Raw genomic sequence first — 21,813 nt, forward strand, 5'->3', positions numbered from 1 at the left:
AAATTGTTTAATTGCTGTCTAAATATCAATTTAATTTTCTTCCACGTATGAACTCCTTTCTTTTTCAATTCTTTTCTGTTAAATATAATTGCTCACGTGCACACAGAAAAATCAAAAGTAAAGTGACTTTATTATAAAAGTCAATTGTAATTAAAAATTTATTTTAATTTTTTTTTATATCTTTAAACAATTAATTTAAAGGTCAATAATTTTTTAAAAAATATATGAAATTTATAATTTTTTAAATTATAAAATATTTATTATCATCATCATCATTTTGTAAAAGAAAATACTAGTTATAAAATTTTTATAAAATTATTCATATTTTAAAATACTTTTAAATATTCTTTTACAAATTATTTTATAACTCGACAAATTTTAATTTTTGCATAAAATTACACAATACGTATATTCTTTTGCATGAATGTTATAAAAAGAAATGAGTTCATAAGCGGGAGAAAATGATGAGACAAAACAGTTTTTTGTGAAGATTGAGCAGAAAAGATAAACTCTTTGATCGGATGTTTATTCATGGTACAATTGAGTTGATATTTAGACAGCAGTTAGACAATTTTGAGTTATTGACTTTGTATGATCGAATTTTCATTCGATTCCTGTAGTTTTTCATACCTACGACTGTTTAACAATCATAAACTTGATTTTAGGTCTTGAGAATAAAGTATTTTAAAATTAATTGTTTAAAAATATAAAAAAAATATTAAAATAAACTTTTAATTATAATTGAGGGATCAATGAATTATTATTCATTAATTATTATTTTTTAACAACATTTAATAATATTTATTCATTTTTTTAATAAAATTAAAATTTAATTTTTATTTAATATTTTTTTTAAATTAATATTAGAAAAAATATTTTAAATAAAGAGGTGATATTTTTTAGCTTTACATTATATTTTTTATTTAATTTTATTTATTTTTAATTCATTTTTATTATATATTTATTTATTTTTTAAAAAAATGAATAATAATTCATTTGATATCTCAATTGTAATTAAAATTTTATTTTAATATTTTTAAACAATTAATTTTAAAAATCAATAAACATTATTAACTGTTGTTAAAAATAATTTCATAAAAAATAAATAGATAAAATTAATATTTTTACACAAATATCATCTTAACAGTAATTAATTATATATTTGATACCAATTTAAAAATACTTACAAAATTAATATCCAAATTTTTTACGGGTTGCATGAGACGACATGTTACATAGAGCGATGTTAGATTATGAAATATAATGACTAACAGAAAAATAAAGGCCCCTCGGGTAATTTTTGGGAAAATCACCGAAAGCACTCTACTAAAGTGGTAGTGGTGATGGAGGTGTAGAAAACCCAGCAAGCTGAAAGAGGAAAACAAGATGCTTTGTAGCCGTGAGATTTTCAAGTTTTTAGTGAGGAAAGATGTGAGGAAGATACTGAAGCGGAAAGACAGCGATGCTGGCGAAAGAGGTAAACAAAAATGAGTTTTTTTTTCCCACTCATTTTCTCGATTACTCATTTTAATTTGTTGTAGTGCTCGTCCTCAATTTTTTGGGTTTTCAGTAATGGGTATTTTGCGATCTTGGGAGTTTAAAGTTTAGGATTTTTCTCTAGAAATAAGTTCTATTTTTGCAATTTTTTAACATTGTACCAATTTCAAGACTCCATTTTTGTAAGCTATGTTTCGCTTGCATTTCTTTGGAAAGAAAATTTGAATGCCTCTGATATGCATTTCAATATTAAGTAGATGTTTTGAACTTTTCTTTGAAGCAATAATGTTCTTTTTAGAGATCGTGTTAGTAGAAATTAGAAATTAGCTCAAAATGGGGTTCTTTCTCTCTCGTACTTTCATGGTTGTTAGCAAAAAAGATATGCCTCTATCTGACACTATAGTATCAAGAGTAACCGGAAACTACTGGCAATTCCAGTATTATGTAGTCAACACATAGCAAATTACTCAACAGATGCACCTCAGTGGTGCTTCTGTATCCTAAACTAGCAAATTCATATATCTAGTAGACGTGCATTTCATAAATCTTTGTTTGCGCATGATAACTCACTTTGATTGTTTACCAATTATTCAACTTTTATTATTTTGAAATATTGAAATTGAAAAATACTCACAAATTCAGGGAAAGCCCTTGAGGACCTTCGAGCTTCACTCTTTAACAAATTCTACTCAGTTGACAGTGCAAAGCATCAACGAACTTGTGGTCCAGTTGCTGCTCTTACATTCAACTTTATGGTTGCTGTTGGCATTATTTTCATAAACAAATGGGTTTGTATGCCAAATTTTCTCACATATAAAACAACTAATTTTCAAGATCTTGGTTTTTAGCTTTAACAGAATTATCATATATGGTTGATATACTTGTTTTGTGTTTTCAGGCTATGTTGCACTGATACGGATACGGGGACGGGGACGAGAAACGACAATTTTTAAAATTACAGGGTACGGGGACGACAAGAGCACGGTATATAAAATAATTTTAAAATTATAAATATATATAAAAAATCATAAATAAAGTCAAATATCAAGACTCAAACCACAATATTGAGTTAAAACATGTGGCCCAACAACCTTGTAAAGGAAGTTTTATAATTTTGATGATTATACGAGCCACTGTTAGGAAGTTAATGGAAAGGTTTCATTAAAGAAATTAAAGAAACACAAAACTATCAGTCTATAACTAATTTTTTCCCATTTATTCTTTATTTTCCTTGGATACGATTTGAACATGCTCCGAACTTCAGAAGTCTATAACACATAGTTAGGTTTCATATAATATTATATCAGAGCATAATCAAAAAACCTATACCACTAGTTGATAGACAGAAAACATGCATCATCATACCATAGTCATGGAAGTTTAACCTCACTAATGAAGCTTTTTATAAATAAATAACGTAAAGGAGTCATGATCTGTAGCATCAATCACAATTTACCCATTACATGATTGTAAAGTTATCAATGAAGTATGTGAAGGGTATAAATAATCATTGACGAAATGGATTAAATCCAAAATCGCAAAGGAGAAAACAAGAGATACCCTGGAGGATCGATTTGAGGGCTTCTTGGTTCATTAATTGTAACACCAGGATGATTGGGCCTCGATCCTTGACCTTTTGCTGAACTACAAACCACACCCACAAATAAAAGAGTAGGTAAATAAAAGAAAATTATTCCCATTTATCATCCTTAACCCTAAAAACTTCCAATCATCCCTAAAGCATATAAAACATCCATTTGTAGAGTACTACAGATGCTAAAACTACAGCTAAGAATTGCTCGACATCAATAACGGCAAAGGCTAAATTTGCTTAATTACCTTGGAGGGTCAACTGCTGAGCAGTTTAACTTGGATATTACTTCTTTTTCCAAACCATTCACTAATTTCTCTAAATTCTTGTACAAGGCAGAGTAATTTCCACTTGTGTTCTCTTTAACATAGTCATCAATACTGCAACAGTCAATGAAACTCCAAAATACATTGATTTAAACCACAAAAATTGAATAAAAAAGAGAGCAAAAGAGAAGATAGTTACTCGATTTCAAGATGAAGGGGTTAAGAACTGTTCTCAGCCAAAGTATCGACAAGTAATTTTCTATTCATAACCAGACATTTTACCAAAACTTTCTTCGATCCTTTCTCGGGATTGGTATAGAAAAACACGTAATAGTCTTCGAATTCGTTCCTATTATCATTTCCTACCTCGTCTAAAAACCAAAAATGCGAATTGAAAAAGTAACAGTAGCAATCAAATTAAAAAGAGAAGAAAAGCGAATACTAGTAGAGGTATAAGAGAAAACGTTGTCGCCCAAAGCAGCAGGCCCAGTGGCGGTGAGGACGAAACCGGCCAAAAGAAACGTCGCGTGAACGGCGAACGCGACCTTGTCGTGGTCGTTCCTAAAAGAAGGTCTTGCCGCTCTAATGACGGCGATCACCGTTCTCTCGATCGACATGTTCGAGATTTTCTGAAGGCCGTCCCCAAAACGTCCTCCACGAGCACCGAAACGTCCCCGCATAGTTTGGCCGTACCCTGCCACCGTGGCACGTCCCCGGTACGTACCCCGGCCGTCCCCGTACCGTCCCCGTGCCAGGGACGTTTCGGATACTTGAAACGCCCTTTCTCTGCCGTCCCCGTGCAACATAGTTTTCAGGTACTTAAAAATGTAGGATTCGAGTTTCCGGTATTTCTGACTTTTATTCACTATGCTGTCAGTTGGGTGTTGATGGCCATCTTGCATTCTTTTTCCCTCCTCCCAGCATCTCCACCCACAATATCAACCTCTTTGTCTTTGTTTACTCTTGGTATTGTTATGTCTTTATCTACTGGTTTTGCAAATGTCAGCTTGAAATACAACAGGTTAGATATTTTATTTCTCTTTAAACAATAATTAACCAACTCTCTCGGAGGACCTTTTGACTTAATTGTTAATGAATTTGTTTTTCCAGTGTAGGACTTTATCAGATGGCTAAGATTGCTGTCACGCCATCTATTGTCCTCGCAGAATTTGTATGGTATCAGAAGAGAGTCACTTTCTCCAAGGTAACTTGTTCATTTCTATTTTATGTGAATTTGGAAAACATATGTTGTCATATAAAGTTCACTGGTCGTAGGTGTAACGATGGAAACAATAAAATGAGAAAGTTCTTAGTATGAAGCTTAAATAAACTTTAGATCTTTCTCTAGATGAAGAAATAGGGTGCTATCATTTTCCATCCAGACATTGTTATGCACCATGTTGATAGGATAATGTTTCCCAAAAATTGGAAGGTATGTACCCATCATCAAATGGATTTTTTTTATAAACATTGTCAAGTACCTTGAAAATGAGTTCTTATTCACTCCCTCGTACCTTTATGGACTACTAACTCCATGCACAATATCTGACCCTCATAAATGTTTAAGGGTTTTGAGCGCTTCAAAACTCTTGAATTTATCTGTCTGCAACATCGCCTGAGATTTAATGTATATTATGATATGTCCTTGTTATTTTTCTACTGAACTCTGTAGCTTGTATTTGTCCCAATTTTCTTGAAATTCTTCCCATGTAGTCAGGTGATTGCGCTCACGGTTGTATCTATTGGTGTTGCGATTGCTACGGTAACTGATCTACAGTTCAGCCTCTTTGGAGCATGTGTGGCGATGGCATGGATTATCCCTAGTGCCATCAATAAAATCCTTTGGTCCAACTTGCAGCAAGAAGATAATTGGACAGCATTGTCGTATGTTACAAGCTCCTTTGAGCACACTTACAGTTTTTACTTGCGACTTCTTGATGGAAAGGAATTTTAAGGATAAGCTTAGCCTAAGGAAATCAAGAGAATAGATTCTGAAATTCGATTCTTTATTATCCATCATTCTTTTCTATTTTTTTCCTTAATTAGCAATAGAAAATGGATTCATTGCTTCCCCTGGGCTTATCTTTTCCTTTCTTTTCTTTTGATGTCCGAACAAGCTTCTCTTCTCCTTGTGTTAATCTTGTAAAACTTTTCAATTCGGTGTTTGCTGAAGTTATGAATTTGTTGAACAGGTTAATGTGGAAAACAACACCAATCACTCTTCTTTTTCTGGTTTCTATGATTCCTTTCCTTGATCCCCCGGGTGTGCTCGCCTTCCATTGGAGCTTCAACAATACATCGGCAATCCTCTTATCAGCTTTTCTCGGCTTCTTGCTTCAGTGGTCGGGAGCTTTGCACTTGGGTAATACATCTTTTCTCCGCTTTTTGTATGCTTGTCCAGGTTAATGTGGAAAACAACACCAGTCACTCTGCTTTTTCTGGCTTCTATGATTCCTTTCCTTGATCCCCCGGGTGTGCTCGCCTTCCATTGGAGCTTCAACAATACATCGGCAATCCTCTTATCAGCTTTTCTCGGCTTCTTGCTTCAGTGGTCGGGAGCTTTGCACTTGGGTAATACATCTTTTCTCCGCTTTTTGTATGCTTGTCCAGGTTAATGTGGAAAACAACACCAATCACTCTGCTTTTTCTGGTTTCTATGATTCCTTTCCTTGATCCCCGGGTGTGCTCGCCTTCCATTGGAGCTTCAACAATACATCGGCAATCCTCTTATCAGCTTTTCTCGGCTTCTTGCTTCAGTGGTCGGGAGCTTTGCACTTGGGTAATACATCTTTTCTCCGCTTTTTGTATGCTTGTCCTGCCTGGCCAATATGGTACAGTTCCTGATTCTCCTTCTATCAACTTTCAGGGCAACCTCTGCTATCTCCCACGTGGTTCTCGGACAATTCAAAACCTGTGTTCTGCTTCTCGGAAGTTACTACCTCTTCAGTTCGAATCCAGGCACAACCAGTATGTGTGGAGCGTTTACAGCTATCGGAGGCATGTCCCTTTTCACATACCTCAACTTAAATGCTAAGAAGCAACCAGCGCCTCTTAAAGTTTCCTCCTCTTTACCAAAGTCCAAATTCAGTGAAGGTAATGGGGAGAGTCGCCATGGAAACGGTGCTGATTTTGTTTAACCGAAACGATTCTATGCGGATACTATTTGACACGAGATGTTATAAACCTATTTGACCAAACCCTTTGCTTCTCTTCGTAATCCGATGATTTCGATGTGGGTCGAGCAATGGATTAGAGTGTGTTTGCAGCTTTTGCTTAAAGATATAACCGAGCCGAGTGCTTTAATCCGTAGAGCAAAAACAATGATGTTGATTATAGATTCAATTTTTAGTATATTTTTTCTTATGTAATACGACGTGTTATCATTTTAATCGTTTTCTTTCGCCCACGTTATAAGTGTGTTGCGATATGTTGATTGTACATTATTGACCATCGACAATTTAAAAGATGGCCATAATAATTTAAAAGATGACCATCGAAGCCTTTCCGTGATGGAAGAGAGAACATTTAGATCTGAGATTCCATTTTCTCCAGAATATACATATGGTTTGAACTTTGAAACACAAGCCACGTTGATTTTCTGGGTTTAGTTTGATAAAGTGACTGCATTGTATGATTTGAAAGTGTGAGGACTCCTTTTACATATATACAACAAATTTTTATTGAAAAGTGAAAAAGGCAGCTCAAGAAGTGTGGTTTTGTGTGTTTAAATTCTATGGAAAAATAAATCATATCTCTAATGTGTTTGATTGGAAATTTTAAAATAACTTTTGAACAATTAAAATTAAAATATATGGTAGTAGGATAAAATATTTCCCTGTTTTTGCTGTAAATATCTTGAAATTTTGATAAAATTTAAAATATATTTTTTAACTTTAAACATAAATTAGTTTATATTGATGGTTTAAAAATATATGATAAACTACATATTTAGTATCTAAATTATTATTTTTGTTTTGTTTTGGTACCAAAACTTTATTTTTTTTTCTTTCAAAATCATATCTAACGTTTAGTTTAGGTTTCAATTTGATTCCTTATCATTAGGGGTGTTCAGTCGATTATTTCGGTTAGTTGACCGAACTGAACTACCCAAAATTTATTAATCAAATTCTTTCATTTAACCGTTAATCGAACCGAATTATTTTCAAAAAAAATTAATCGAATCGAACTAAGTTTGATTAATTAGTCAGTTAACTAAATTAACCGAAATTTACAAATAATATATATTTAATATTTAATATTTTTAGTTAATTTGGTCGGTTATTTCAGTTAAAACCGAAGTGTAAACACCTCTAAAACTAAATAATATATAATATATTAAATATTTGATCATTTCGGTTAATTCAATTAATCGATTTCGAATCAAATTAATCAATAACCGAAGTTTGAAAAAACTATTAACCATTAACAACATAATATAAAATTAATCAACCGATTAACCGAAAAAAAATTCCAATTCATTCAGTTAATTCAGTTTAACCGAATTATGGAAACACCTACCTGTCATTACAAAAATTAACAAAAATGCTTACATGGCTTTTTGTGAGGGACAAGATACAGGAGGGTCTGATTTCAACTGAGCATGTGATAAGCAATGAGCAACTGGCAGATATTTTACCAAAAGGCCTGGGAGTGCAGCAGCACAGAATTTTAGAACCTAAGTTAAGGCTCAAAGCTATATTTAAACCCCAACTTGAGGGGTAGTTTTGAAATAGTTTTTAGTTCAGTTAGTTTTTTTATTCTGTAGTGTAGCTCAGTTAGTCAGTTCATAGTTTGTTAGTTAATCTCTTTATTCTGTTAGGCAGTTCAGTTGTAGTTTTGTAGTTGAAGACCTTTTGTATAAATACTCTTTTGACCTGTGAGCAAAGTATAAATTTTCACATATACCATTCTGAACAACTATCTCCCACGTGATTCTCGGACAATTCAAAACATGTGTTCTGCTTCTTAGAAGTAGCTTTTCACGTACCTCATCTAAAATTCTAAGAAGCAACCATCGCCTCTTAAAGTATAACTTAATATGGGGCCGTGCGGCCGCCGAACGAGCTGGGGCATCAGACGATGGAGCCACTGCTGAAGGGAGTTGGGGCATCAGATGATGGAGCCCGCACCGAATGAGAGGGAGCACCGGAGAAGGAGATTGGGAAAAATCTGAGAATGATTCCAGGAGGAAGGTGACAACGAAGCAGGTAGATACGACGACGATGACAACATCGAAGATGATGAGGACCATAAAGGTGATTCTTATATCAGTGGAGACCCTCACACCGGGCGGAACTCCCTTAAGACTAGTGGGGTCGTGCCCCTCAAAAAAATTCATATATATATTAAAATATTAAACTTGGTTGTATCAGAGATCTATTAATTAGTTCACTAGTCAATGATACTCATATAATCTTACCTTATGTGGGTCTGAATCTCGATATTTACATTATAAACATAATATCTCTTTACTTAATAAAAATTTGGTTGCCTCAAAATAATATGTATATTACATAAGAATTTAAAAAATTACACATGCGCGCACGCACGTGCACGCGCGCGCACACACTCTCCGCCTATGTCTTCGATTGTTGAGGTTGAAAACGTTAATCTTTAATTTATAAAACGTGATCCCGAGTTACGTAAGTCAAGTAGGAATCTACAGTTAATAAACGAGATGAAATTTAACTCGAAAGCAAGTCCATGTCAAATTTATTCCTCCAATTATCTATTTTCTCAAGAAATGCATGCTAGGCGTTTATTCTTGGTTTGCTCAAAAACAATTTAAATGCCCGAGAAAAAATGTTGAGTTCCGTCACTGACTTTCATTGCACAAAATGGTGGGCAATCATATTCTGATGAATTGTTTATTGAACTTAATGTTAGTATTTTCTTTTAGGAACTTAGTGTAAAGTAGGGATGTAACATCCCAAACTATGAGTTAGTGACTAAATTGTAAAATTTCGGAATTTGGTGATTAAAGTATAATAGTTTAATAGTTTAATAGTTTAATGATTTATTTGGGAATATTTCCGGAAAGTTGTTAGTAATTATCCAAAGAATTAAAGGGCAAAATGGTCATTTGACAAGAAAGATATTTTTTCCCTTATATGAATGAATCACGTGAGGGGAAGAATTATTTTCTTCTTCTCCACCGTGAACAAAGGGATTATGACATATTAAAAAAATGGATTTTTAAGTGAAAGCTTAAGGAAAGCTTAAGTTATCTTAAAATCAAAAGATAAAGGAGTTATGACATATTAAAAAAATGGATTTTTAAGTGAAATTTTGAATAAGAAGGTTTAAATGAATTTGCATGATGAATTTGACTTGTCATATATAAGAATAAGAAGTTAGAAGTGTTAGAATTAAGTTTGGATAACATGGAAAATTTGGTATGATTATTGATTTCTAAATGGAGAATAGAATTTTGAGGTTTAAGATGAAATAAATGGATATAAATGAGTTTAAGCATGTATATTTGAGTTAAGAATATGAAAGAGAATGAAACTTGAAGAATTGAAGTTGAAAGAGTGAATTTTCGTGCAATGAACAGTGATTTCTGGGCTTGAACGAAAATTCCAGATTGTGCAGAGGGAACAGATACCCCCTGGGGTATCGATTCCCCTAATGGAAAAAATGGAATTTTGGTTCTTTAAATCGGCTTAAGTTATTGACATTAAGTTAAGGTTTAGGCTTCTGATAATTGTTTTGAAATGTTATATTTATGTAGATATTGAGCCTAAACAAGTTTTGGAATAATCAAAGGATTAGGATCGAATCAAAGCAAGGCTAAGGTGAGTGCAATTTAATTGTATTTATGTTATTGAATAAACATTGGCTTGCGATGAGCCAGTGACAGAGTTACTATGGTAAGAAGTGACTCCTAAAATGTTATTTGATTTGTGAATGATGTGATGTTTATGTGTACATGAATATATGAAATTATAATACAAGTTATGTGATATTGATATAAGTAATTATAGGAATATGTAATATAAGTGATGTGATATGTTAGAAATATTATTCTATGTGACCATGATCGATGTGAACATAAGAGAGTAAAATATGAGAATACATGCCTATGTGACGAGCTATGTGAAAGTAAATACATGGAAATAATAGATAATTAATGTGATATAAGTGATTATGTAAAACTGTGAGATAAGTTATATGACATTGATATACGGACTATATGAAAGTATGAACATGAGTACATATATAAGTTTATATGAATACAATAAGTGTTATATGAAATGTGACTATATGAAAGCAAGAACATGTTACATGAAATACATGATAAGAGGATATGATACTCTGTAGGAGTATTACATGATGTGAAATAAAGAGTTATGAGTGTATATGTTAAATGATATGTGTGAGTACTTGTTAATGTGATTGTGAATATGTATAAAGGAAACAAGTGACGATATAAGAATATATTATAAGATGTATGATATAAAAATGTGATAGTAAGCCATGTGAAATAACCATGAGATACATAAGCTTATATGAATATGTGATGTGAATGTATATGTGAATATATGAGATTAAGTGAATGAACATAGATGACATATATATGATGATATAAGAATAAGATATGAATCAAATGATATGAGTTATATGGGAAAATATATGTGAACGAGATATGATATATATGTTTATGTGACTACATGTGAAATGATATAAATTATATGAAACGATTTATGTGATTACATGTAATATGTGATTACATGCACTTGTGATACATGTTATACGATATGAGATACATGTTACACATACATGTGGTATGTGACAGAAGAAAAGAAATATGTGATCATAAGAGCAAGGATATGAATTGTTATAAATGATTATGCCCATGTTATGTGATATGAGAGTTAGTGGTATAGCTGGCATGCCAAGAGTCGAGGGTTTACCTATGTCTTTCGAGACATATGGACAGTTTACCTATGTTCTAAGGAACATATGGACAATTTACCTAGGTTCTTCGGGACCTATGGACAGTTGTCGAGGTTCTTTATGACCTCTGGATATGTTCTTCGGGACATTTATACGAGCTGTGGTGACAGCATAGTGGTGCACAACCTCAATGTACTCACATACCTTAAGTTCTCAAAAGTATACATGTAATATCCCCATATCGGGTTAGTGATTAAATTATGAAATTTTAATATTTAGTGATCAAAGTTGATAAATTGAAAGTTGAAGGAATTGATTAAAATATTTGGTGTAGGATTAATTAGCAAAGCATGGGGAACTAAAGGGGCAAATGAGTCTTTTGACAAGAAAATAATTAAATGTTTCTTAAGGATATTTAATAAACCACGTGGAAAGCTAATGAGAGAAACAAGGTTCTGGATATTTATTTATTCTTCCTTCTCCTTCTCTGTCGTGAAGCTAAGCTAAAGGTGAGTTTTCTTGTGATCAAATTCTTGATGAATTTAAGGTTGCTTATTGATCCTTAGTTGATAACTAAGCTTAAGGAAAGCTTAGATTATCTTAAAATCATAAGATGAGGAGAATATGAAGAATCAAAGAAAGGAAGTAGAAAAGTGAAATCTTATATTAGAGTTCCTAATAAGAATTAGAAGTGGGATTTGACTTGTCATAAAGCTATTTAAGAGGTATGAAGTGTTAGAATTCAAATTAGAACATGTTGGAATTTGGGTTAGATTCTTAAACTCTACATGAAGAATTGGATTTTTAAGTTTTAAAAGTATGGAATGGATAATAATTAGTTTAAGTAAGAGTATGCAAGTTAAGGATATAAAAAGAGGGGAAATATAAAGTGTTAAGTAGACTAAGAAGAGATTTTTCGTCCTAAAATAACAATTATGGGCAATGTGCATCGTTGCACATTCATTGTGCACCGATGCATCAATGATAAATCCCAGAAATTGTTTAAGGTGCATCTATGCACATGAAGTGCATCGATGCATTAATTTAAAAGAAAAACATCGAATGCCATCGACACATCGATGCATAAGGAGTACATCGATACACCCCATTAAATACAAACATCGAATAGGATTTATGCATCGATGCATGGTGTAGTGCATCGATGCATACCTCCATTAAAAGATGAAAATGACTTTTCTTTTAGCCTAAGAAATGATAGTTTAGAATATATTAATTAGTATACTTATAAGTATCAATGAATTACTATGTAGATATCGAGCCTAAAAGAGTTCTGGAACAATCGACAAGTAGGATTGATCGAGGGAAAGACAAAGAAATTTAGGTGAGTGTATATGCATAGCATGAATATGTATTCTATTCAGTTCTAGACTTGTGATAAGTCTAGATTCAATATTTTGATACATGATCGCATTTCATATTATGATACATGACATAAATTCATACCATATGCATTATGTGACATGAATATGCAAGAAAAAAATTATATGTCTATGTGATAAAGGTATAAAAATAATATGTCTACGTGATACAAATTATGTGAATGGTGAAAGCCCATGTTATGTAGATGAGAACTATAGGTATAGTTGGCATGCCAAGGGTAGAGGGTCTACGCGGTCCTTCGGGATATATATATATATTCTTTGGAACATGTGTGAAGTCTTGTGAGACACATACTTGATCCCTAGTATATGTATATGATTCTTAAGGAATGATATGTGGTCCTTTATGGACATTATTATATGGCACTACGGTGCAATTCTACGCGGCACTCCGGTGCAATTCTACGTGGCACTTCGGTGCAATTATACGAGCTGTGGTGACAGCATAGTGCACAACCTCATAATACTCTCATACCTTAGGTTCTCAGGATGATACCATGGGCTAATGAACTTAATAAGGTGAACTTATGAATGTGAATTTGATAAGTATATGTGTAAGAAACATGGTTCTGGTTATTACATTGTTTACATACATCTTATCATTGCAACCCATCTTATTTTGGCAATTCCTTTATATTTATTGATATTATTATATTGCCTCACTAAGTCGATGACTTAGCGTGTGAGTGTTTCACACGTAGGATCCGATAAAGTAGACGATCGAGGTTAAGCAGCTGGACAACATTACTCATGTAACTATCAGATCAAAAGCAACTTAATCAGTAGGTCATTTTCTTATGTAAATGGATGTTGACATGTAACTAAAGGGTTAAGTTGTGTATGCTCTAAGTATTTTGATAAACTTGTATTAATATATGTATATTATTGTATTTTTAATAAAATAAGCTCAAATGTTTTATCGGTTTTTTTAGTATTGTTTTGTTTAGTCAATGTGACATCCTGGACTCGTATCCGGGTCAGATATGAGTTGATGGTGTTACATTTAATGGTATCAGAGCTATGGTTTAGCCGATTTTAGGCATAAATCAGAGTTTATAGAGTCTTTAAATGGGATACATGCCAACAAATAGTGAGAACTTCTGATCTGGTATAGTATGAGTATGTTGTTTTGCTAATAGAACAATGTGTTTATTTTATTAGATGTCCGAACATAGTAGCTCCCGAAGTGAAGCGGGAGAAGATAGGCCTGCTGAAAGCAGTAATTCACCTGCCCTGGCCAGGCAAGGTGAAGAACAGGCATCTCAAGGAGTGCCTGTGCAAGATCAGGATACGTTCTTCAGAACGTTAGACGCTATTTTGACGCGTCTTCAACCTCCTGCTCCACCAACTCAAAGAATGAATGTAGCAAGAGTTGAGAGGTTTAGGAGCTCCCGAATTTAAGGAAGAAGCCGAGGAAGGTCCGGTTGCAGCTGATCTTTGGCTAAATGATTTGAAAATCATGTTGGATGGTCTTCACTGCTCTGAAGTGGAGAATTTAGATGGAGTTGTCTCGTTGCTGAGGGGTCAGGCGAGAATATGGTGGACGAACGTCACCATGAGGATGTCTAGTGACCAGTTGACTTGGTTTTTATTCTTAGATGAATTTAAAAACAAGTACATTGTAGATTAATTTATTCGGCAGATGAAGCAGGAGTTTTTGAATTTGAAATAGATGAACCGCTCTGTATATGAGTATGAATGTGAGTTCAACAAGTTGAGTAGGTTTGCATCCGAGCTTGTGCCTACTGAAAAAGAGGCTTGTGAATGGTTTGTGGAGGGCTTACGCCCTAGATTGAAAGAGATGCTGATAGTATTGAATTTGTCCTTGTTCCAAGAGGTAATCAATCGTGCCAAGGCTCTTGAAAGAGCTCAGAATGAGATATTCTGGGATTTTAAAGTTCAGACATCAAAGAGAACGGGTGCTTCTTCTAGCTCAGCACCATCAAAAAGAGGAAGAGACTCAGGATTTCGATCACAAGCTAGATCAGAATCAGTTGCATCGTCTGCTAGGGGAGCAAGTCAGGCAAAACCTAGACAGACGCAGTCAGTGGGATCTGGTGTTGGGAGATCTACTCCGAGTTAAGCGAGACAGTGTCAGCACTGTGGGAAAAACCATTATGGGGCTTGTCGGATGGCTGCTGGGACTTGTTTTCGATGCGGAGATGCCAGACATTTTATCCGGGATTGTCCATTGATGATTGGTGAGCCTGCACCATCTGAAAGAGTTGGTTCTGCCTCACAAAGAGGATGAGGAAGAGGTAGAGGAAGGAACCAGTCTGAATCCTCTACTCAACCTGAAGTTTGGTCAACCGCACGGGTGTATAATCTAAAGACAAGTGAAGACCGTGATGACCCTGATATTATAGCAGGTACTTTTCAGCTGTACAATAAATTAGTCTTAATACTGATTGATCCGGGTTCTAATTATTCTTACATTACAAGTAAGTTAGTAAATGAATTGAGGATTCCCTTAGAAGCTACGAGTAATGAGATTATAGTAACCAATCATTTAGGTCATAGTGCTCGGGTGAATAAAGTCTGTAAGGGATGTCCCATAAAGGTTCAGGGAATTGAATTCCCTGCTAATCTGATGGAATTACCCTTTTACGAGTTTGAAGTGATTCTGGGGATGGATTGGTTGTTCCGTTACTATGGAGATGTTAATTGCATATTGAAAAAGATAGCCCTGAAAAGTCCAAGAGGAACAGAGATAAGTGTGAGTAGTGAAAGGTTTAATCCTTTAGCAAATGTAATGTCAGTAATGTCAGTTAAGAAGCTATTGCTATAGGGATGTCAAGGATTTCTTGCAAATGTGATAGATTTAAGAGCTATAGAGAAAGGGCTAGAGGAGATTCCAATAGTTCAAGAATTCACTGATGTTTTCCTGGCTGAGTTGCCAGGATTACCTCCAGATAGAGAGGTAGAATTTTAAATTGAAGTAATGCCAGGAACCGCTCCAATTGCAATGGCACCTTATCAGATGGCTCCGAAAGAATTACAAGAGTTAAATATTCAATTGCAAGAGTTGTTAAAAAAGGGATTTATTCGACCAAGTGTATCACCTTGGGGAGCTCCGGTGTTATTTGTTAAGAAGAATGATGGATCAATGCATCTCTGTATTGATTATCGACAGCTTAATAAGGTGACCATCAAGAACAAGTATCCCCTTCCACGCATTGATGACTTGTTTGATCAACTAAAAGGAGCTTTGGTATTTTTGAAGATCGATCTACGTTCGGGTTATCATCAATTGAAGATTCAGGAGAAAGATATTCCGAAGACGGCTTTCAAAATGAGATATGGTCATTATGAATTCATCTTAATGCCATTCGGAGTAACGAATGCACCAGCTGCTTTCATGGATCTCATGAACATGATTTTTCAGCCATATTTGGACCAGTTTGTTGTTGTCTTTATTGATGACATACTGGTTTACTCAAAGTCCATTGAAGAGCATAGCGCACATTTGAGGCTAGTTTTGCAAATTCTCAGGGATAAGAATCTCTATGCGAAATTGTCCAAATGTGAATTCTGGCTAAATGAAGTAATTTTCTTGGGGCATGTGATCTCGAAAGTTGGGATTAGAGTGGACCCTCAGAAGGTTAAAGCTATAATGGACTGGGAAGTTCCAAAGAATGTATCTGAAGTTCGGAGTTTCCTTGGACTTGTCGGTTATTATCGAAGATTCGTTAAGAATTTTTCGATGATAGTGCTGCCTTTAACAAAGATAATGAGAAAGAATGTACCATTTGTTTGGACTTCTGAATGTCAATAAAGTTTTGAAGCTTTAAAGAGAATTCTGACAGAAACTCCAATATTGGTTCAACCGGAATCTGGCAAGAATTTTGTAGTATACAGTGACGCATCCCATAACGGGTTGGGGTGTGTATTAATGCAAGAAGGGAAGGTGATAGCGTATGCATCGAGGCAGTTGAAACCACATGAAAAGAATTACCCACCCATGATTTAGAAATGGCTGTCGTGGTGTTCGCTCTCAAGATTTGGCGTCATTATTTGTATGGAGAAAGATGTTACTTGTATACAGACCATAAAAGTCTGAAGTTCCTGATGACTCAAAAAGAGTTGAATTTGAGGCAACGTAGATGGGTATAGTTCTTAAAAGATTATGATGTGATGATTGACTATCATCCCGGAAAGGCTAACGTGGTAGCCGATGCTTTGAGTAGAAAGACGTTTACAACTTTACAAGCTATGGATGCAAGATTATCTTTAACGGGAGACGGTGGTCTTTGTGCAGAGTTAACACTTAAACCAGCATGGTTGGAACGAATAGGCGAATTGCAAAGTAAAGATGAAACGTGTTTGAAAAGAATTGAGCAAGTAAAGAGTAAGGAGATTAAAGACTTTGAGGTTAAGTCAGATAGAAATTTGTATTATAAAAGAAGAATTGTAATACCCGAAAATGAAAATTTGAAGAAAGAAATATTAGCAGAGGCTCATTGCAGTCTATTAACGATGCACCCAGGTGGAACCAAGATGTATATGGACGTGAAAGATCGATTTTGGTGGTCAGGGATGAAGCGAAGCATCACTGAATTTGTGTCTAAGTGTTTGATATGTCAACAAGTCAAAGCTGAGCATCAAGTTCCGTCAGGATTATTGCAACCACTTTACATTACTCAATGGAAATAGAAAAATGTTACGATGGATTTTGTTTTGGGGTTACCCTTGACTCCGAAAAAAAAGGAATCAATCTGGGTAATTGTTGATCGATTAACTAAGTCAGCGCATTTCCTTCCGGTTAGAACAGATTTCTCTATGGAAAAGTATGTGGAGCGGTATATTAGAGAAATTATTAGATTGCATGGAGTGCTTGTTTCCATAGTCTCTAATCGAGACCCTCGATTCACTTCTAGATTCTGGAAATCTTTGCATGGAGCGTTAGGAACTCGTTTAAACTTTAGTACGGCTTTTCATCCTCAGACTGACGGGCAATCAAAGAGAACTATTCAGATATTGGAAGATATGTTGAGAGCATGCGTAATGGAATTCAAAGGATTATGGGAAAAGTATTTACCGCTGGCAAAGTTCGCTTACAACAATAGTTATCAGTCTAGTATAAAGATGGCCCCATATGAGACATTATATGGGAGAAAATGTCGTACTCCATTAAATTGGTATGAACTCAAAGATCGAAATGTTCTTGGTCCGGATTTAATTCAGGATGTATAAAAGAAAGTTCGAGAAATTCAGCATATCCTCAAAGTGGCCTTTGATCGGCAAAAGTCCTATTCTGATCTTAAAAGAAGAGAGATTGAGTTCGAGGTTGGAGATAAAGTTTTCCTTAAAGTATTTCCTTGGAAGAAAGTATTACGTTTTGGTCGGAAAGGAAAGTTAAGTCCTAGATTCATTGGGCCATATGAAGTTGTTAAGCGTATAGGACCCGTGGCATATCAGTTATCCTTGCCACCAGAAATGGAGAAGATCCATAACGTCTTCCATGTGTCCATGTTACGAAGATATATGTCTGATCCCTCTCACATTATTACACCAGAACAAATAGAAGTCCAATCGTATATGACATATGAAGAAGAACCAGTGAGAATATTGACTTTTGAAGTCAAACAGTTAAGGAATAATACGGTTCCGTTGGTCAAGGTTCTTTGGAGAAATCACAAGGTAGAAGAAGTCACGTGGGAACGTGAAGAAGATATGGGACTTCAATATCCCCATCTGTTCGTACAATGAAAATTTGAGGACGAATTTTCTTAAGGGAGGGAGATTTGTAACATCCCCATACCGGGTTTATGATTAAATTATGAAATTTTAATAGTTAGTGATCAAAGTTGATAAATTGAAAGTTAAAGGAATTGATTGAAATATTTGGTGTACGATTAATTAGCAAAGCATGGGGAACTAAAGGGGCAAATGAGTCTTTTGACAAGAAAATAATTAAATGTTTCTTAAGGATATTTAATAAACCACGTGGAAAGCTAATGAGAGAAACAAGGTTCTGGATATTTCTTTCTTCTTCATTCTCCTTTTCTGCCGTGAAGACAAGCTAAAAGTGAGTTTTCTTGTGATCAAATTCTTGATGAATTTAAGGTTGCTTAATGATCCTTAGTTGATAACTAAGCTTAAGGAAAGCTTAGATTATCTTAAAACCATACGATGAGAAGAATATGAAGAATCAAAGAAAGAAAGTAGAAAAGTGAAATCTTGGATTAGAGTTCCTAATAAGAATTAGAAGTGGGATTTGACTTGTCATAAAGCTATTTAAGAGGTATGAAGTGTTAGAATTCAAATTAGAACATGTTGGAATTTGGGTTAGATTCTTAAACTCTACATGGAGAATTGGATTTTTAAGTTTTAAAAGTATGTAATGGATAATAATTAGTTTAAGTAAGAGTATGCAAGTTAAGGATACAAAAAGAGGGGAAATATAAAGTGTTAAGTAGACTAAGAAGAGATTTTCGTGCTAAAATAACAATTCTGGGCAATGTGCATCGATACACATTCATTGTGCACCGATGCATCAATGATAAATCCCAGAAATTGTTTAAGGTGCATCGATGCATTAATTTAAAAGAAAACCATCGAATGCCATCGATGCATAAGGAGTGCATCGATGCACCCCATTAAATATAAAACATCGAATAAGATTTATGCGTCGATGCATGGTGTAGTGCATCGATGCATACCTCCATTAAAAGATAAAAATGGCTTTTCTTTTAGCCTAAGAAATGATAGTTTAGAATATATTAATTAGTATACTGATAAGTATCAATGAATTACTATGTAGATATCGAGCCTAAACGAGTTCTGGAACAATCGACAAGTATGATTGATCGAGGGAAAGACAAAGAAATCTAGGTGAGTGCATATGCATAGAATGAATATGTATTCTATTCAGTTCTAGACTTGTGATAAGTCTAGATTCAATATTTTGATACATGATCGCATTTCATATTATGATACATGACATAAATTCATACCATATGCATTATGTGACATGAATATACAAGAAAACGTTATATGTCTATGTGATAAAGGTATAAAAATAATATGTCGACGTGATACAAATTATGTGAATGGTGAAAGCCCATGTTATGTAGATGAGAACTATAGGTATAGTTGGCATGCCAAGGGTAGAGGGTCTACGCGGTCCATCGGGATATATATATATATATTCTTTGGAACATGTGTGAAGTCTTGTGAGACACATACTTGATCCCTAGTATATGTATATGATTCTTAAGGAATGATATGTGGTCCTTTATGGACATTATTATATGGCACTACGGTGCAATTCTACGCGGCACTCCGGTGCAATTATACGTGGCACTTCGGTGCAATTATACGAGCTGTGGTGACAGTATAGTGCACAACCTCACAATACTCACATACCTTAGGTTCTCAGGATGGTACCATGGGCTAATGAACTTAATAAGGTGAACTTATGAATGTGAATTTGATAAGTATATGTGTAAGAAACATGGTTCTGGTTATTGCATTGTTTACATACATCTTATCATTGCAACCCATCTCATTTTGGCAATTCCTTTATATTTATTGATATTATTATATTGCCTCACTAAGTCGATGACTTAGCGTGTGAGTGTTTCACACGTAGGATCCGATAAAGTAGACGATCGAGGTTAAGCAGCTGGACAACATTACTCCTGCAACTATCAGATCAGAAGCAACTTAATCAGTAGGTCATTTTGTTATGTAAATGGATGTTGGCATGTAACTAAAGGGTTAAGTTGTGTATGCTCTGAGTATTTTGATAAACTTGTATTAATATATGTATATTATTGTATTTTTAATAAAATAAGTTCAAATGTTTTATCGGTTTTTTTTTAATATTGTTTTGTTTAGTCAATGTGACATCCTAGACTCGTATCCGGGTCGGATACGAGTTGAGGGTGTTACAATACATGGGCTAATACATAGACTTTAAAGAGAGTAAATAAATCAATTGATATGATACGATGTGTGTTTTGTTGCAAATGATATACGTGTTCCATAATGTGTATAGGAATGTTTAGTATATGTTTATATGTTAAAAGGAATTAGTGACATGTGTACATGAATTAATAAGAGATAATAACAAATACACTATATGTGATATGTACATTTGATAATATGAAATATGTTATAGAAATTACATGATGATATGTTTATTCATTGGTATAGTGATATATGTGTTATATGATGAATATATGGTAAATAAAAGTGATTAATGATAGTATTTGCAGATGTATGCCGTTTGTTTATATGAAATGGTATATGGTTATATTATATGTTTTATATGCCTCACTAAGTCATCAACTTAGCGTGTGATTGTTTCACACGTAGGTTTGGAAAGCGAAAAGAGAAGTAAAGAGGAACGAGACAGGTCAGTTCTCCTTACCGAATATCAGATCAAGAATGTAGATCGAATTACATGTATTTTGTTAGAAATTTAGTTGGCGTGTAATAAAAAGGATTTGTATTAGATACGCTCTGATCGAGTTTTGGAAATGTTTTAAACATATATATGTAAATGGTAAATGTATAATGATGAAACCTTGGATTTTTATGAATTTATACGTATTTTACGGAAGTACTGTAGCAGGGGAATCGGTTCCCCTTTGACATTTTGGAAAAATTTTAACATTCGGGTATTGTTCACGGTATTGTTCATCACTGTTCATACGGTATTGTTCACTGTTCATACCATATTTTACTGTTCATAAAACATATATTTTCTTAAATTGGTTATAACAAACATGATTCAACAATATATTATCGTATTTTCTTAAAAAGAGTTCAAATGTTCTATTATTTTGCAATAATCAAGGTTTTGAAATGTCAATGTGACATCTCGGACTCGTATCCAGGTCGGATACGGGTTGGGGTGTTACAAGGGATGTGTGATTGTATTCATGTAATAGAAAGAGGCTACTATACGTCACCAAAATGATGATGCTTCTTAGAAAGACCGCTCCAAGCAAAAAATGATTGAGCTTAAGGAGTTGGTGGAAAAATCACATGAAGATCAGATTAGGTAAATTACTAAGATGATATTTGTTAATTTGACGATGTGTATTTTATCTATTTTTTCATCTCAATTTTATAAATTTTTGTCAGTGTGTATAGTTTATTCATGAAACTATAAGCATGAATTAATGAATAGTGATATTTCTATAAGTTT

At 34.1% G+C, this 21,813-nt stretch overlaps 1 protein-coding gene and 1 long non-coding RNA gene across 6 annotated transcripts; one reads left to right on the forward strand and one right to left on the reverse strand.

Moving 5' to 3' along the window:
• The first annotated feature begins 1,340 nt into the window (after positions 1 to 1,340).
• LOC120192606 (nucleotide-sugar uncharacterized transporter 1-like) lies at positions 1,341 to 6,493 on the forward strand. 5 transcript variants are annotated; one of them, XM_039195361.1, is made up of 7 exons: positions 1,341 to 1,477; positions 2,140 to 2,285; positions 4,170 to 4,375; positions 4,465 to 4,558; positions 5,072 to 5,238; positions 5,547 to 5,723; positions 6,227 to 6,493. In XM_039195361.1, the coding sequence occupies exons 1-7, from the start codon at positions 1,387 to 1,389 to the stop codon at positions 6,489 to 6,491; spliced, it is 1,146 nt and encodes a 381-aa protein (XP_039051292.1). In that variant the 5' UTR covers positions 1,341 to 1,386; the 3' UTR covers positions 6,492 to 6,493. The 5 variants fall into 5 exon arrangements, with proteins under 5 accessions (XP_039051292.1, XP_039051289.1, XP_039051288.1 ...); XM_039195358.1 differs by having other exon boundaries at positions 5,547 to 5,716; positions 6,221 to 6,493; XM_039195357.1 differs by lacking the exon at positions 5,547 to 5,723 and adding an exon at positions 5,965 to 6,133 and having other exon boundaries at positions 6,221 to 6,493.
• Positions 3,805 to 20,719, reverse strand: LOC120192609. The gene is made up of 3 exons (XR_005522786.1): positions 20,706 to 20,719; positions 17,692 to 17,693; positions 3,805 to 3,983 (listed from the first exon to the last, which is right to left on the reverse strand). It is a non-coding gene; the product is annotated as an uncharacterized LOC120192609 (long non-coding RNA).
• Positions 20,720 to 21,813: the final 1,094 nt, after the last annotated feature.

Source organism: Hibiscus syriacus, unplaced genomic scaffold, assembly GCF_006381635.1.
Source record: "Hibiscus syriacus cultivar Baekdansim isolate YM2019G1 unplaced genomic scaffold, ASM638163v2 tig00116976_pilon, whole genome shotgun sequence".
Lineage (NCBI taxonomy): Eukaryota > Viridiplantae > Streptophyta > Magnoliopsida > Malvales > Malvaceae > Hibiscus > Hibiscus syriacus.